The sequence below is a fragment of the Perna viridis genome, chromosome 12, assembly GCF_037379345.1.
Source record: "Perna viridis isolate PV_CMFRI_1.1 ecotype Kerala chromosome 12, ASM3737934v1, whole genome shotgun sequence".
Classification (NCBI taxonomy): Eukaryota; Metazoa; Mollusca; class Bivalvia; order Mytilida; family Mytilidae; genus Perna; species Perna viridis.
Genome location: NC_142456.1, coordinates 18,587,725 through 18,605,298, shown reverse-complemented (window position 1 = coordinate 18,605,298; position 17,574 = coordinate 18,587,725). Strand labels below are relative to the sequence as shown.

The 17,574-nt window shown below is 39.8% G+C and overlaps 1 protein-coding gene across 2 annotated transcripts; it reads left to right on the top strand.

Annotated features, from left to right (window-relative positions):
• Window positions 1–6,735: 6,735 nt before the first annotated feature.
• LOC148601551 (C-type lectin-like) lies at window positions 6,736–12,080 on the top strand. 2 transcript variants are annotated; one of them, XM_088555540.1, is made up of 4 exons: window positions 6,736–6,824; window positions 8,447–8,686; window positions 9,308–9,469; window positions 10,290–12,080. In XM_088555540.1, the coding sequence occupies exons 1-4, from the start codon at window positions 6,761–6,763 to the stop codon at window positions 10,517–10,519; spliced, it is 696 nt and encodes a 231-aa protein (XP_088411666.1). In that variant the 5' UTR covers window positions 6,736–6,760; the 3' UTR covers window positions 10,520–12,080. The 2 variants fall into 2 exon arrangements, with proteins under 2 accessions (XP_088411666.1, XP_088411665.1); XM_088555539.1 differs by having other exon boundaries at window positions 9,299–9,469.
• The last annotated feature ends 5,494 nt before the right edge of the window (window positions 12,081–17,574 follow it).

Genomic DNA, 17,574 nt, shown 5'->3' with positions numbered 1-17,574 from the left:
ATACCAAAATCCAACGGGTAAATCATTAAAAAAGGTTGATGACGTCACAGTCACATTACAAAATTTGGTTTATGAGATGATTGATATTTTTTGTTATCCAATCAGACAGCGTGATACTTCTGAAATCAAATTATGTGTTTGTTGAGGTTTAATGTCCGAGCAGCAATATTTCAGCTATATTCAGACGATGAACATGAAATGGATGATAAAATGAAGTGATGATGAAATTGAAAATGGGATGCGACACACGGATAATAGGGTTGACAAATTTTGACTACCACAAGAAAAAGGGATGGGTCGGGTCGGGCAATTTAGCCTCCTGTGGCGGAGCCCTATGGTTCCTACTCCGATAGAATACCAAAGTAGGGTTCTTTAACGTGCGAGGAACGTGGCATCTTTCCTAACACGGTGCACCACTATGGTTTGTGGTCAGGTTTTCCGTATTATAGCCTGACAACCCAGCATGTAACACGCCAGGGGCACACATCCCAGTTGCTCTGTGGGCAGAGCGCCCTAGCCCCCGGCTGGGGTTCTGAGCACTATTTAATCGCCTTTTACGACAAGCTTAGCGCTGCTGCAGGCCTATTCTTTTGACACCCGGACTTGCTATTATTTTCTACGTCTACCTCTGATAATAATTATTGGATGTAAAACGTTTTGCAGACAAAAACAATGTTTTTTGGGGTTTTGTTTACTGGTACTACAACATATTTGTCATGTATAGTAGACAATGATTTTGCTACATCATGGTCCTTGAAAACTGATGTAACATTGGCACTCATTGACCTACTTAAAACTTTTATTTGTTTCACAATTAAAAACCTCACGCCCTTTAAGCACTCTGACAGAGAATCAATGTCTTCTTGTTCTCGTTTTATTTATTTTCTTGCGTGGTCCTCCACGGCATCCGTAAGAACAGTCAGGTGGTTTAGCCCTGAAGATTCTGCAATAGCCTTTTATAATTGACAATTTTGAATGCAATGGGGCCCCGTGCAGGTCCGGGTGTCAAATGAATACGCCTGCAGCTTGTGCTTAACTTGTCGTAAAAGGCGACTAAATAGTGCTCAGAACCCTAGCAAGGGACTAGGGCGCTCTGCCCACAGAGCAACTAGGTTATGTGCCCCAAGTGGTGGAATGGGGTAACCCAGGCGTGTTACATGCTTGGGTCGTCAGGCAATAATATGGAAAATCCGACCGCAAACCAGAGTGGTGCACCGTGTTGGGAAAGATGCCAATGTCCTCGAACGTCCAAGAACCCTGCTGTGGTATTCTTCCGGAGAAGAAACTCCGCCACAAAAGCCTAAATTGCCAGACCCTACCCATCCCTCCCTATTTTAAGTGGTAATCAAAATTTGTCGACCCTATTATCCTTGTGTCCCATCCCATTTTTCATCATCATGATCATCATTTCATGTTCATTTTATCATCCATTTCATGTTCATCGCCTGAATATATCTGAAATATTACTGCTCGGGCGTTAAACCCCAACAATCAATCAATCATGTTCCCGAACATATTCTTGCCTCAGTATCCTCTTACATATTCCTATCTTTTTCCTTGCACTGTAGTATTTTCAATTTAAATTCCATTTTAATCATCATGCAGCAGCGCTAAGCTTGTCGTAAAAGGCGACTAAATACTGCTCAGAACCCTAGCCGGGGGCTAGGGCGCTCTGCCCACAGAGCAACTGGGATGTGTGCCCCAGGTGGTGGAATGGGGTACCCTGCGTGTTACATGCTGGGGTTGACAGGCTATAATACGGAAAACCTGACCGCAATCCATAGTGGTGCACCGATCCTACCCACCCCTCCTTTTTATCTTGTGGCAATCAAAGTTTGTGGACCCAATTATCCTTGTGTCCCATCCCTGTTTTTGTTTCATCATCATTTCATGTTTATTTTGTCAAAATTCTCATGTTCATCGTCCGAATATAGCTGAAATATTGCTGCTTGGGCGTTAAACCCCAAAAATCAATCAATCTTGGATGCAACGGGTGAAGTATAGGAATATGAAATTTGTTTGTTTGCTGGGGTTTAACGTCCGAGCAGCAATATTTCAGCTATATTCAGACGATGAACATGAAATTGATGATAAAATGAACATGAAATGATGATGAAATGATGATGAAATGAAAAATGGATGGGACACAAGGACAATGGGGTCGACAACTTTTGATTGCCACTGGAAATAGGGAGAGGTGGGTAGGGTTGGCAATTTAGCTTCCTGTGGCGGAGCCCTATGGTTCCTACTCCGGGAGAATACCACAGTAGGGTTCTTTAACCTGCGAGGAACGTGGCATCTTTCCCAACACGGTGCACCACTATGGTTTGCGATCAGGTTTTCCGTATTATAGCCTGACAACCCCTGCATGTAACACACCAGGGGTACCCCATTCCACCACCTGGGGCACGCATCCCAGTTGCTGTGGGCAGAGCGCCCTAGCCGCCGGCTAAGGTTCTGAGCACTATTTAGTCGCCTTTTACGACAAGCTTAGCGCTGCTGCAGGCCTATTCTTTTAACACCCGGACCTGCACGGGGCGGAATATGAAATAATGGATTTGTCTTTTAAGTATGGGGGAATTTTGTTGGGAAGGTTTTTGTGATGGAGGATGTTAGCCGAACTAATTGCATCTATACCTTTTTTGACAAACAGTAGTGGAAGAAATGATAGTTTTCCTTCATCTACCTTTTCACACAAACTGCATTAAAGAGTCTGCGGGCTCCGCCACAAGAGGCTAAATTGCCCGACCCTACCCACCTCTCCCTATTTTCAGTGCCAATCAAAATTTGCCGACCCTATTGTCCTTATGTCCTATTCCTTTTTCATTTCATAATTATTTCATGTTCATTTTATCATCAATTTTATGTTCATCGTCTGGATATAGCTGAAATATTGCTGCTCGGACGTTAAACCCCAACAAACAAACAAAGAGTCTGCGGAAACCAATATCTAAAATGATGGCAACAAGTCTATATAACGATGAGGTAGGGTCAGAAACAAGTTTGTCAAGGCTTGTTTTGTAAAGGGAGTGTGGTAGATTGTTGGTTTGTTGGGGTTTAACGTCCGAGCAGCAATATTTCAGCTATATTCAGACAATGAACATGAAATGAAGAAAAAAAAAGGATGGGTCACAAGGATAATAGGGTCGACAAATTTTGATTGCCATTAGAAATAGGGAGGGATGGGTAAGGTCGGGCAATTTAGCCTCCTGTGGCGGAGCGCAAAGGTTCCTACTCCTATCGAATACCACAGCTGGGTTCTTTAACGTGCGAGGAACGTGGCATCTTTCCCAACACGGTGCACCACTGGTTTGCGGTCAGGTTTTCCGTATTATAGCCTGACAACCCCAGCATGTAACACGCCAGGGTACTCCATTCCACCACTTGGGGCACACATCCCAGTTGCTCTGTGGGCAGAGCACCCTAGCCCCCGGCTAGGATTCTGAGCACTATTTAGTCGCCTTTTACGACAAGCTTAGCGCTGCTGCAGGCCTATTCTTTTAACACCCGGACCTGCACGGGGGGAGTGTGGTAGAGTGAGAGGTATAGAATAGAATTTGGTTCTAATGTGATGAAGTCCAAGAGGTTTTTGTATGACAGGAAGGAGACCATCTATTGAAGCATCATGTTACTTAGGTGACGTATAGTGGCGATGGCCATGACTCTTTCCCGTCTTGGAGTTTTGTCAAATAAAGAACATGAAATAATCAAAATAATAAGTACAAAGCAACAAAACAAATGAGGTATTCGAACTCAGGTGCACCGGTAGGGTAAGCGTCCTCTGCTTTTTTTAGAAGCAACCACTGGGTTGCCGAGTCGAAGTAAGGAAAGTATATTCAGAGAAATTGAATTAAAATAACTTCTGTATAACCATTTATTTTCGTGGGTATAAAATTTTCTGGATTCTCGATCAACTTTTCTTTATAGGGATGCACTTCTGATTCAAGCGTTATGATTTGCCGTGTTCCGTATACACTACACAGTTCCCATTACCTTTTGACAAAGGCCCCATGCAGGTCCGGGTGTCAAAAAAATAGACCTGCAGAAGCGCTAAGCTTGTCGTAAAAGGCGACTAAATAGTACTCAGAACCCTAGCCGGGGGCTAGGGCGCTCTGCCCACAGAGCAACTGGGTTGTGTGCCCCAGGTGGTGGAATGGGGTATCCCTGGCGTGTTATATGCTGGGGTTGTCGGGCTATAATACAGGAAAACCTAGCCCGCGGCTAGGTTTCTGAGCACTATTTAGTCGCCTTATACGACAAGCTTAGCGCTGCTGCAGGCCTATTCTTTTAACAACCGGACCTGCACGGGGCAAATGAACATAAAATGATGATGACTATGAAATGAAAAAAGGGATGGGACACAAGGATAACAGGGTCGACAAAATTTGATTGCCACTAGAAAAAGGGAGGGATGAGTACGGTCATACCATAACAAGCTTAGCGCTGCCGCGGGCCTATTCTTTAGATACCCGGACCCGGACGGGGCTTATAACAAACGAGCATCAGCGAGTTTTTATTCTGTTGAAATTAAACGGGAGAACAACGTAAGAAACATCACAAGTCGCTTTCGACCAATCAGATTTTGTAGAAAAATGATACACAAGCACACAACCAATCACAATGGCGATTTTTTCATATCAAATCATTCAATGAAGCGCTATCGCAAATATCTAGCCGACAGCAATATAAATAATGTGACATTGTTTAAAGTCCCACTTTGAATATCCAATGGTTTCATGCCGTAATCAAAAGTTTTGTATTTGTCTTTCAATGTATATTCAAGTCGGCCCATTGTTACTTGGATTTTCAGATTTATATATTATCATCTTGTTTTGCATTCTTTACCAGGTTTCTAGTTTTCTTGTTGACATTTACAACATGTTCTTTTTACAAATATGTATTCTTTTTGTTTAATTTGTTGCAATACATTGAATCCTACTTAATGGATTTTGCGTTGAGATTGCCTTTGTAATGGGTACTTTCCTTGTGTTGATTATTTCATTGGGTTATTGTCTAGATTGTGCCTATCAGGTCTTGGATTTTGTTTTTCGCTTATAATTCCAATCTGCTCAGCAGAGATGAGAGTTGTTACAGAAGTGTAAACTATATGTACAAATCGTAAACCATTGCTACTTGCTTCGACTACAGATAGAGCCGTTTAGAGGCTGCTTAAAACGATATAATTCGGAATTGTATATTTAAAACAGTTTTGAAAGAATACAGTTATCAGCAGCCCGCAAATACTTTGAATATAAAAATTGACAACCATGTGAACGCCGCCATTTACAATGTCTATTTCGAGTGTCAATTCAACTGGATCAGAGCCTTCAAGAATAAAAAAAAACATTAATATATTTCAGATAGTTGGGGATTGGAATTACAAGGATTAAACACTTTTTTGCGGAATTGATGGCTTTGTAAAATCAGACCATTCACAAACCTGACATAAAAGTCTTTCGGACTTTATTTGTTTAAAGATTGATTGTTGGGGTTAAACGCCCGATCAGCAATATTTCAGCTATATTCAGGCGATGAACATGAAGTAGAAGATAAAATGAACATGAAATGATGAAATGAAAAAGGGATTTTGATTGCCACTGGAAAGAGGGAGAGGTGGGTAGGGTCGGGCAATTTAGCCCTCCTGTGGCGGAGCGCAAAGGTTCATACTCCTATCGAATACCACAATAGGGTTTTTAACGTGCAAGGAACGTGGCATCTTTCCCAACACGGTTCACCATTATGGTTTGCGGTCAGGTTTTCCGTATTATAGCCTCACAATCCCAGCATGCAACACGCCAGGGGTACCCCATTCCACCACCTGGGGCACACATCCCAGTTGCTCTGTGGGCAAAGCGCCCTAGCCCCCGGTTAGTATTTGTTTAATGAGTGAATGGTCCGATTTTAAACATTGGTTCATGAAAAACAGTATTCAATCTTATAATTATATATCTGTTTATGCTCAAAATTATACTGATATAATAATATAATATTATAATAATGATATAATACCAACCCAGTTGTCTACCTCTTTTTTCCAATTTTTCGGAATTTTAAAGACTGCAGTCTTTTTTACCTTTTAAATCTAACTTGATGTGTTTGTCAGTTGTTTAGGCATATTTTCTTGATTATAATATTTATGGTTTTATACATATTCATACTAGGTTTCCATAAAAATATTGTTAAAACACTTGAAAATGATCATTTGAACAAGGACAATCTCTGTCAGATGGATAATTGTGGTTTACTGCTTACTGACACATTCAAAATACTTCTAATTACTATTAAGAAGGTATTGACATATAAAAAATACAATAGAATATTGAACGTATTGCACTTACTATCATATAAACACACGTTAATTACAACGGAATAGAATAAACATATAGCTTGGCACTATGTATGCATATGATACAATACATCAACTTCAGACTTTGAATGCATTGCAGAATTCATATTAATTCTGATTTGTTTAATACAGAGCTATCAATATTAGATATTAAATGGAAAAAAGACCATTAAAATGATGAACTAATTGCATAATGCTCCACTGAAATATCAAAATCTCTTTAATGTTAAAATGAATGATATGCCACGATTGAAATGATTGAATGCGACGTTCAAGAACACGATTCAATAACTAGGTTTATTTTTTGTCTAGCTTTGAGTACCTTTGAAAAGCAATCAATATTAGGAAAAGTACTGATTTTAACAGTCCTAGTTGCTTTACTCTTGCGTCCCGTATTCATCGTAAGGTAGAGTTATGAACATGTTCATTAACATCATAAATGTGTGCTTAATTTGTTTAGAGGTTACAGTATCTACGGGTAAGTTTTTTGATAAAGACTTTCACCAACTTTCGTTTTATTCTTGGACCGTTTCATAAAACTCTCAAATTGAAATTTTCCTCAAATCCTTCCTCAACTCAAATTTCAACCAATCAGACCACTTGAAATTGAAGTTTTGAACCCAAAGATTTAAGCCAAATCTGAAATTGAGATTTTTTTTTATGAAACTGGGCCCATCTTCTTGAAAGGCTCTCGTAATTTTGTTACTCATCATTTCAAATAATTATGTTTGAATCTTCAATTAACAAGTCCTCATTGTATCGTTATCTCCAATCACCATCGTTATTTATGGTCTGATCTTCTGAAATCTGTTTGAAAAAGTTACATGAAAGGGAAATTCAAGGGAACTAGTGTTTGAATTGTAATCCAAACAAACAATTGTTTGTTTGTTTGTTGGGGTTTAACGTCCAAGCAGCTATATTCAGACGATGAACATGAAATTGATGATAGAATGAACATAAATGATGATGAAATGAAAACGGGATGGGACACAAGGACAATGGGGTCGACAAATTTTGATTGCCACTGGAAAAACGGAGATGTGGGTAGGGTCGGGCAATTTAGTCTCCTGTGGCGGAGGCCTATGGTTCCTACTCCGGGAGAATACCACAGTAGGGTTCTTTAACGTGCGAGGAACGTGGCATCTTTCCTAACACGGTGCACCACTATGGTTTGCGGTCAGGTTTTCCGTATTATAGCCTGACAACCCCAGCATGTAACGCGCCAGGGGTACCCTCCCTATTCCACCACCTAGGGCACACAACCCACTTGCTCTCTGGGCAGAGCGCCCTAGCCCCCTGCTAAGGTTCTGAGCACTATTCAGTCGCCTTTTACGACAAGCTTAGCGCTGCTGCAGGCCTATTCTTTTAACACCCGGACCTGCACGGGGTCTAAACAAACAAAACAAAAAGAAAGTCGTTATATTCTACGAAAGTTTGCATTTATCAAGATAATAATCAAACTCAAATTTACTGATAATGATATAATAACTAATGTAATGAACCAAAAAATCAGGGATAAATATAGTAATTTGTGATAGATGTTTATAAAGCAAAATGACACTATAATAATCCAAAATAAAGAATTACTATGTAACTATGAATGGATATCTTTTTCATTCCCTCTTTCTTCATCCCTGGAAAGAAAGGTTTTAATTGTAAACAGGGACCCTTATAAATGTTCACTTGGGCGAAATAAGGAAATGGTTAATAACAAGTGAATACAAAATAAACTATTTTTAAATTAAAAAAAAGTGTGAAAACAAAACCTTGAAGGTATTGGGCTTACATACCATCGACATATGATTACATTTTAAAAGTTAACTCCAGTTTGGTAATATATATATAGTACATATCTTTTTCTTTCATCAAAAACCCTTTAAAGCGTAGGATGTAGTTTCAACATAACCAGTAAAATTGTTTCATATGCTCATTGAATTCTTTCAAATTAAAGTGTACGGTAATTTCTTTTTAACTATTCAGTTTGTATTTTTACGTACAAGAAACCCATTTTCTATCAATTCTTTTATTTTCATTTTACATTTGTTTATGAATAAAAGTTACTGTAGTATTTTTTGTTAAAGTGTCATTGTATATTTACAGAAATTTGGAAAGTGTATCAGGCGTTTCCTGAGCTAATAAGCTGGGACCATACTATAACTGACAACATTGTCTTCGTGACAAATCAAAATCAGGAATCCCACTGCTCAATGACTTGCAGCAAATACACTTCTTGTCATTTCCTAGTGATATATAAAAAACAATGCTACGGATTGTCAGATGTTCAACAGAACAGTTCCTTGAATTCGTATGTAAAGATGTTTGCCAAAATTCAAGGACATGGTATGGTTTATGTACATTTTGTTTTTACTCATTAAAATATATACATGTATTTCAAAATCTAGGGTTTGCATGTCCTTTACGTTAATCTGTCATAATTTGATTTCAGACTTCTTTCTTGGATATACATGTATAATGAAATGTATATACAACAAGAAATTTTAGCGGCACATTTTATATCTCAATAACGCCTTTGACGGGACAATGTGTCGTATAATACATCATGCAGTGTGATCGCAAATTCATAAATGTGTAAAATGTAATTGACAGGAAACCCGCTAAAAAGCGCACAAATTTCTCGATTAACGGATGATAATCCAGACTTCAAATGTACATGTACGTCAGCAATTATATAGAAAACGATGCAAACGACATAAAAATGCATTAAACTTATTTACCTAGTGAAATCTCTAAGCTTAATTCGTGTTAACATGTTTATGTTTAAAACACCTCTATCATTTTTTTTTAAATGGTTCAGTAGCAAATGGAAACGCGGAAATAAAATATTACACTTGCAATTTTATAGAAAGTTTATACAAGTATTTAAATGCACATTTATAACGCATGATTGAATATCACAAACTGACAAAAGCTGCTCATACAATTACTTTCTAGGGTGTTTAGGTGACGGTTTTGTTCATCTGAATGGAGTATGCATTCTTATCAGCAAGAACAAATTGAACTGGTTCGATGCAAAGAGATACTGTGAACGACAAAATGCCCAACTGATATCTCTTGACACCACAAGCAAGCACGACCAACTTGTTAAGACTATAGAAACATATTGTAAGTCTGTAAATAAAAATTAATAATGGAGGACATAGCGTCAGCTGATCAGAATCATGATTGGGTAAACATGTCCTATGGAAAATGGCGTGTGGAATTTATTGTTTGAACTTTTAATGAAGGCACAGAGCGGATGTTTTTGTTTTGACAATTTGATGAATTCCCTTGGTTTGACAACCCTCAATTCCTCATAAGTATAGTCTGAATCATGTTTAAAGTTCTTGAAATACTTATATTTCTCAATTAAGGGAGTATAAGTATACTGAAAAACTACGTCAAAAATACTTGTTAATTCACGTATTAAAATGACAAATCGGTCACAACAGTAGGGAACAGATATGATCAAACGCAACATATGCATCAGAGTATAACCTTGATACACAATACTACCAGAGATCACAAGAAAGGTCTTCAACAAATGTAAACACCCTCATATAAGCTCTGAAGGGCCTGGACAACACAGGAAATAAAATCCACGGCAACTGAACGATTAAACTTATTCAAACTAACGAAACAAAGAATCATTAATGAAAAGAAAAGATTATTTTCCCCACTTTTTCTGCAAAGTTTACAGAACTCGACATGAAAATGCGATGGCATATTAGTTTTTGAAAATTTACATATGCTCAATTCATTTTACAGTGAGGATAATGTCCAAGGTCTAAACAAACCCTCAATTATTTGATACCTTGTCTAAACATAACGAATGTAAAAATTAAAAATCAAGCTATAAGGATGTAAAGATAAAGTTTAGACAAATTTCATTGTATTTATAAGAATAACTTATCATTGCAGAATTTGTGTAATTTTTACAATTTAGATCCATACTACATTGGACATTATTTCATTGGGGCGTCCGACATAGAACAAGAGGGAAACTGGACATGGATTGCCAAAAACTCGAACGGATATTTTCGGTGGCAACCAAATCAACCAAACAACATCGACACACGGCATAATGAAGCAGACTGCTGTATTTTTAACGCAAACAAAATGGAACTGAAAGACGAATATTGTGACCAACCGAAGCATTTCATATGTGAGGCGTAATGAACATTCGCGACATGACGAAAACGAGACAGCTTTTGAATACTGATGACAAATGATTATATGTTTGGTTTACGATGGTTAAAGTTGTTTTCATCCTCTTTGGTGTCATGCAACATATGCGTTATTTTAAAAGCAACTCGGTGGGTGTTTCTAGAAAAGCAAAGGACGCTTACCCTACCGGTGCACCTGGTCCATGCTCCCAGTTTTTAGTGGAGTCCGATTTGTTCATTTGCTTTTGTTACTTTATATGTCTTATTTTAGTTACTTAATGTTTTTTGTATTGTATGTCTGTTTTCCATATCTGGATTACTTTCTTTTGATTACTGCTGGAAACTTGGTTGCCTTGATTACTCTTTCTTTAAGCAAGAAAAACATGAATGGATGAAATCTAATGACAAAGACTAGCCAAAGCAAATAGATAAAACACCATAAAGACGAATTTACTAACATGATACTGATCACACGAGCCCCGTGCAGGTCCGGGTGTCAAAAGAATAGGCCTGCAGCAGCGCTAAGCTTGTCGTAAAAGGCGACTAAATAGTGCTCAGAAACCTAGCCGGGGGCTAGGCGCTCTGCCCACAGAGCAACTGGGATGTGTGCCCCAGGTGGTGGAATGGGGTACCCCTGGCGTGTTACATGCTGGGGTTGTCAGGCTATAATACGGAAAACCTGACCGCAAACCATAGTGGTGCGCCGTGTTGGGAAAGATGCCACGTTCCTCGCACGTTAAAGAACCCTGCTGTGGTATTCGATAGGAGTAGGAACCTTTGCGCTCCGCCACAGGAGGTTAAATTGCCCGACCTTACCCATCCCCACTTTTTCCAGTGGCAATCAAAATTTGTCGACCTTATTATCCTTGTGACCCATCCTTTCTTTTTTTCATTTCATGTTCATTTTATCATCCATTTCATGTTCATTGTCTGAATATAGCTGAAATATTGCTGCTCGGACGTTAAACCCCAACAACCAACCAACCAACCAGAATCATAAGTCAATACGATCCGCTTCATTTAACATCACACCACGTAATTACTTGATGAAATGAAACACTGATATTTAATAGTAATCAAGGGAACCAAAGTTATAGCTGTAATCAAAAGAATATAATCCAAGGACAAAGACCAGACATTGAAAACAGACATACACAACAAAGGACATAAAGTAACAAAAGCAAATGATCAACTCGGACTCCACTAAAAACTAGAAGCATGGACCAGGTCCACCGGTAGGGTAACTGTCCTCTGCTTTCAGTATATGAAAACAAGATCGCTAAACGTACTGAAAATGCTTCTATCCCCTGTGGGATAAAAAGTCCAATAAATCCTACAAAAATTTGAAAACAACATAATAATTCTGGCGGGATCATGCCATGTCTAACAATACTGCAAAATTTGAATGAACTCCCTCTAGCGTTCTCTGAAGAGTTGCGTGCACAATTTAAGTATGACGGGTAGCCCATGGTCAAAAGTAAACATTCATTTGTCTTAGACCTACAACTCTCGATCTGATAATAGGTATGGTGTTAAAATTGAAATATTAATAAACCATCAATATCTTACCATATTCATTTTAAACTTTACCAGAACTTTGACTCCCTAAGCTGATGTTAATGCCCTCTGCTAATCCAGATATTTCCACTGCAGACATGAAATGAAGTAGCTCCGTGCAGGGCCGGGTGTTAAAAGAATAGACCTGCAGCAGCGCTAAGCTTGTCGAAAAAGGCGACTAAATAGTGCTCAGAAATCTAGCCAGGGCTAGGCGCTCTGCCCACAGCGCAACTGGGATGTGTGCCCTAGGTGGTGGAATTTGCTTGTCACGCTATAATACGGAAAACCTGACCGCAAACCATACTGGTGCACCGTGTTGGGAAAGATGCCACGTTCCTCGCACGTTAAAGAACCCTGCTGTGGTATTCGGTAGGAGTAGGAAACTGCTCCGACACAGGAGGGTAAATTGTCCAACCCTACGCATTCCTTCCTTCTATCTTGTGCCAATCAAAATTTATCGACCCCATTATCCTTGTGTCCCATCCCTTTCTTCTTTCATCATCATTATTTCATATTCATTTTTGTCATCCCTTTCATGTTCATCGCCTGAATATAGCTGATTGATTGATTGATTGATTGATTGTTGGGGTTTAACGTCCGAGCAGCAATATTTCAGCTATATTCAGAGCTATATTCAGACGATGAAACGGATGATAAAATGAACATGAAATGATGATGAAATGAAAAACGGGATGGCAGACAAGGACAGTAGGGTCGACAAATTTTGATTGCCACTAGCAAAAGGGAGGGATGGGTAAGGTCGGGCAATTTAGCCTCCTGTGGCGGAGCGCAAAGTTTCCTACTCCTATCGAATACCACAGCAGGGTTCTTTAACGTGCGAGGAACGTGGCATCTTTCCCAACACGGTGCACCACTATGGTTTGCGGTCAGGTTTTCCGTATTATAGCCTGACAACCCCAGCATGTAACACGCCAGGGGTACCCCATTCCACCACCTGGGGCACACATCCCAGTTGCTCTGTGGGCAGAGCGACTAGCCACCGGCTAGGTTTCTGAGCACTATTTAGTCGCCTTATACGACAAGCTTAGCGCTGCTGTAGGCCTTTTCTTTTGACACCCGGACCTGCACGGGGCATGATTAATTAGACTCCCAGTATCTATTTGAAAATCATGAGAGCCATATCAGCAAAATACCTGATTAGAAGTGAAAAATTAAATTATTTCGATTAATTGTCAAGCCACTTGCCCAAGATTGATGATTTTAATGTGTTCATTATTTGTAAAGCAATACTATTGAAACAAAATCAGAGTAACTGAACATTTATATCACTAACATTTTTACATTATGATTGTTTAATCAATATGAATATTAAAACATGGTTTCGGTGTTTGTTTAAACTTTTAGACTTTTTTTGCTGAAGTTAATATTAGTAAATGACTACATCTATTAATTTATTACATATCGATTGAGATTTAAGTATGATGTACCAGTTCATACAAAATTCAGACACCACTGCCAATATAAGAAATGATAATCCACCGGACAATGTTTTCTTGAACAAACGCCATACTTTCATGTACCTATAAACCTTTCTGTATACAGATCTGTATTTTGAAGAAGAAAAAGCAACGTACATTCATTTTCCACTAAACCAACCGAGTCAAAAATATTTAATATTTTTCTTGTAGTGGCAATTTCATACACCATCTGTGATTTCTGAATAAGAAATTCGGTAGTTTTTCTGGCATGCTTAAATCACTCCCTGCTATATTTTTAAATATTTCAATGGGTAATTAATTATGGCCTTTACTAATAGGAATATATTAAATTCAGTGAAAAATTATATATATCCTAATACTACTTTACCCACTAAACTATGCTCTGCTTTCAATGTCATTGCCTATACTTGATTCCAAAAAATAGCCCTACACAATTGAACAGAGCTTAAAGGTATTGTCTTAAAGAATTGTTATGACAAGAATGTCACCGTACGTGAAATATTCTTACAGTTGTCTTGTTTGTTGGAGTTTAACGTCCGAGCAGCAATATTTCAGCTTTATTCAGACGGTGAACATGAAATTGATGATAAAATTAACATGAAATGATGATGAAATGAAAAAGGGATGATACACAAGGACAATGGAGTCGACAAATTTTTATTGCCACTGGAAATAGGGAGAGGTGGGTAGGGTCGGGCAATTTAGCCTCCTGTGGCGGGGTCCTATGGTTCCTACTCCGGGAAATTACCACAGTAGGGTTCTTTAACGTGCGAGGAACGTGGCATCTTTCCCAACACGGTGCACCACTATGGTTTGTGGTCAGGTTTTCCGTATTATAGCCTGACAACCCCAGCATGTAACACGCCAGGGGTACCCATCCCAGTTGCTCTGTGGGCAGAGCGCCCTAGCCCCGGCTAGGGTTCTGAGCACAATTTAGTCGCCATTTACGACAAGCTTAGCGCTGCTGCAGGCCTATTCTGTTAACACCCGGACCTGCACGGGGCACCCACCCTTTCGATATTCAAATACGTCTTGATGTAGGTACATCTATGATATACCTGAAGAACGTATACGTTCTTTTGTATTTCATCCGATAGAATGTAAACAAATTAGTTGTCAAGTAACATTGGCAAATGTATATTAAAAATAGGATTCATAATATGCGTTTTCCATGAATGCGTCTATATGCATGATTGCTAAACAACAAATACAAACTACTTTTGCTAATAATAACAACAGCATTTAATTAATTAGAACCAAGTGTAAAATTTAGACACTGCCTATGAAAGAGGGGATTCAAAATGCAGGAAAAAAAAATCAAACAAACCAGGTTTTTTTGTTTTTTTTTTTGGGGGGGGGGGTATATATATGTATAAAAAAAATAATTGCCGTTTATCGATCTAACCTAAAAGCAAAACCAATGCGTCATTTTTGTGGTAAAAGAGAGACAACCTTGGTTTATTAATATATGGTTATGCGCATAGTTTTAGATAAGTTGATTACGTCGATAAATAGTTATTCTCTCTATGTATATGACCCGTACAGGTCCGGGTGTCAAAACAATAGGCCTACAGCAGCAGTAAGTTTGTAAAAGGCAACTAACTAATGCTCAGAATCCTAGCCAGGGGCTAGGGCGCTCTGCCCACAGAGCAACTGGGTTGTGTGCCCCAGGTAGTGGAATGGGGTACCCCTGGCGTGTTGCATGCTGGGGTTGTCAGGCTATAATACGGAAAACCTGACTGCAAACCATAGTGGTGCACCGTGTTAAGAAAGATGCCACGTTCCTAGCTCGCTAAAAACCCCTACTGTGGTATTCTCCCAGAGTAGCAAGCCTTGCGCTCCGCCACCGGAGGCTAAATTGCCCTACCCATCCCTCCCTATTTCCAGTGGCAATCAAAAATTTCTCGACCCCATTTTCCTTGTGTCCCATCCCATCATCATTTCATGTTCATTTGATCGTCCACTTCATGTTCATCGCCTGAATATTGCTGAAATATTGCTGCTTGGGCGTTAAACCCACCGTGTAAAGTTCCCCAACACGGTGCACCACTATGGTTTGCGGTCAGATTTTCCGTATTATAGCCTGACAACCCCAGCATGTAACACGCCAGGGGTACCCCATTCCACCACCTGTGGCACACATCCCAGTTGCTCTGTGGGCAGAGCGCCTAGCCCCCGGAATAGGATGTTTGTTTCTTTGTTGGGGTTTAACGTCCGAGCAGCAATATTTCAGCTATATTCAGACAATGAACATGAAATGGATGATAAAATGAACATGAAATGAAAAAAAAAGGATGGGTCACAAGGACAATAGGGTCGACAAATCTTGACTGCCACTGGAAAAAGGGAGTATGGGTAAGGTAGGGCAATTTAGTCTCCTGTGGCGGAGCGCAAAGGTTCCTACTCCTATCGAATACCACAGCAGGGTTCTTTAACGTGCGAGGAACGTGGCATCTTTCCCAACACGGTGCATCACTATGGTTTGCGGTCAGGTTTTCCGTATTATAGCCTGACAATCCCAGCATGTGACACACCAGGGATACCCCATTCCACCACCCGGGGCACACATCCCAGTTGCTCTGTAGGCAGAGCGCCTAGCCCCCGGCTAGATTTCTGAGCACTATTTAGTCGCCTTATACGACAAGCTTAGCGCTGCTGCAGGCCTATTCTTTTGACACCCGGACCTGCACGAGGCGCCCCGGAGTAAGAACCATACGGCTCCGCCACAGGAGGCTAAATTGCCCGACCCTACCCACTTCTCCCTATTTCCAGTGGCAATCAAAATTTGTCGACCCCATTGACTTTGTGTCCCATCCCTTTTTCATTTCATCATCATTTCATGTTCATTTTATCGTCAATTTCATGTTCATCGTCTCAATATAGCTGAAATATTGCTGCTCGGACGTTAAACCCCAACAAACAAAGAGTCGTTAGTTTAACCGTTCATTTTATCATCAAAATATAGCTGAATTATTGTTGCTCGGATGTTAAACCCCAACAAACAAGCATCAAGAAGTCTGTATGGTTATGGGTGGTGAGATGTTTCGTGTAAAAGTCGCCTACGGTTTCTGGATCTAGTTTTGTTATACATATTGTCAATTGAATTGCAAAAATTAATTTTTATTCCAAATATGAAAACTTAGACTTTTTATTCCGGTGGCAGCCATTTTGAAAATAGCGGCCAATACGTTGCTCCCACGTCGTCATTATACAGACTTGTTGCCATCATTTTGGATATTGGTTTCCACAAACTCTTTACACCAGTTTGTGTGAAAAGTCAAGATGAAGAAAAATGATCATTTCTTCCACTACCGTTTGTCAACAAAGGTATAGATGCAATTAATTTGGCTAACATCCTCCATCACAAAAACGTTGCCAACAAATTTCCCCCATATTTCAAAGACATATCCATACCAATTATTTCATATTCCTATACTTCACCCATCGCATCCATTTGCTAAACTCTAAAAATGTTTTGCATCTTTACTAACAACTGTTGTGCAAGGCACTATTTGCTAGTTTTTCTTTTGTTGTTTGTTGGGGTTTAACGTCCGAGCAGCAATATTTCAGCTATATTCAGACAATGAACATGAAATGGATGATAAAATGAACATGAAATGAAAAAAAAAAAGGATGGGTCACAAGGACAATAGGGTCGACAAATTTTGATTGCCACTGGAAAAAGGGGGATGGGTAAGGTCGGGCAATTTAGCCTCCTGTGGCGGAGCGCAAAGGTTCCTACTCCTATCGAATACCACAGCAGGGTTCTTTAACGTGCGAGGAACGTGGCATCTTTCCCAACACGGTGCACCACTATGGTTTGCGGTCAGGGTTTCCGTATTATAGCCTGACAACCCCAGCATGTAACACGCCAGGGGTACCCCATTCCACCACCTGGGGCACACATCTCAGTTGCTCTGTGGGCAGAGCGCCTAGCCCCCGGCTAGGTTTCTGAGCACTATTTAGTCGCCTTATACGACAAGCTTAGCGCTGCTGCAGGCCTATTCTTTTAACACCCGGACCTGCACGGGTTTGTTGGGAAAGATGC

Bases quoted from the DNA above. Each gene is read 5' to 3' on its own strand.
- LOC148601551 (XM_088555539.1), top strand. From the start codon at position 6,761: ATGAACATGTTCATTAACATCATAAATGTGTGCTTAATTTGTTTAGAG. The intron at 8,687-9,298 runs GTATGGTTTATG...ATTACTTTCTAG, and splicing joins TGCCAAAATTCAAGGACATG to GGTGTTTAGGTGACGGTTTT. The intron at 9,470-10,289 runs GTAAGTCTGTAA...TTTACAATTTAG, and splicing joins TAAGACTATAGAAACATATT to ATCCATACTACATTGGACAT.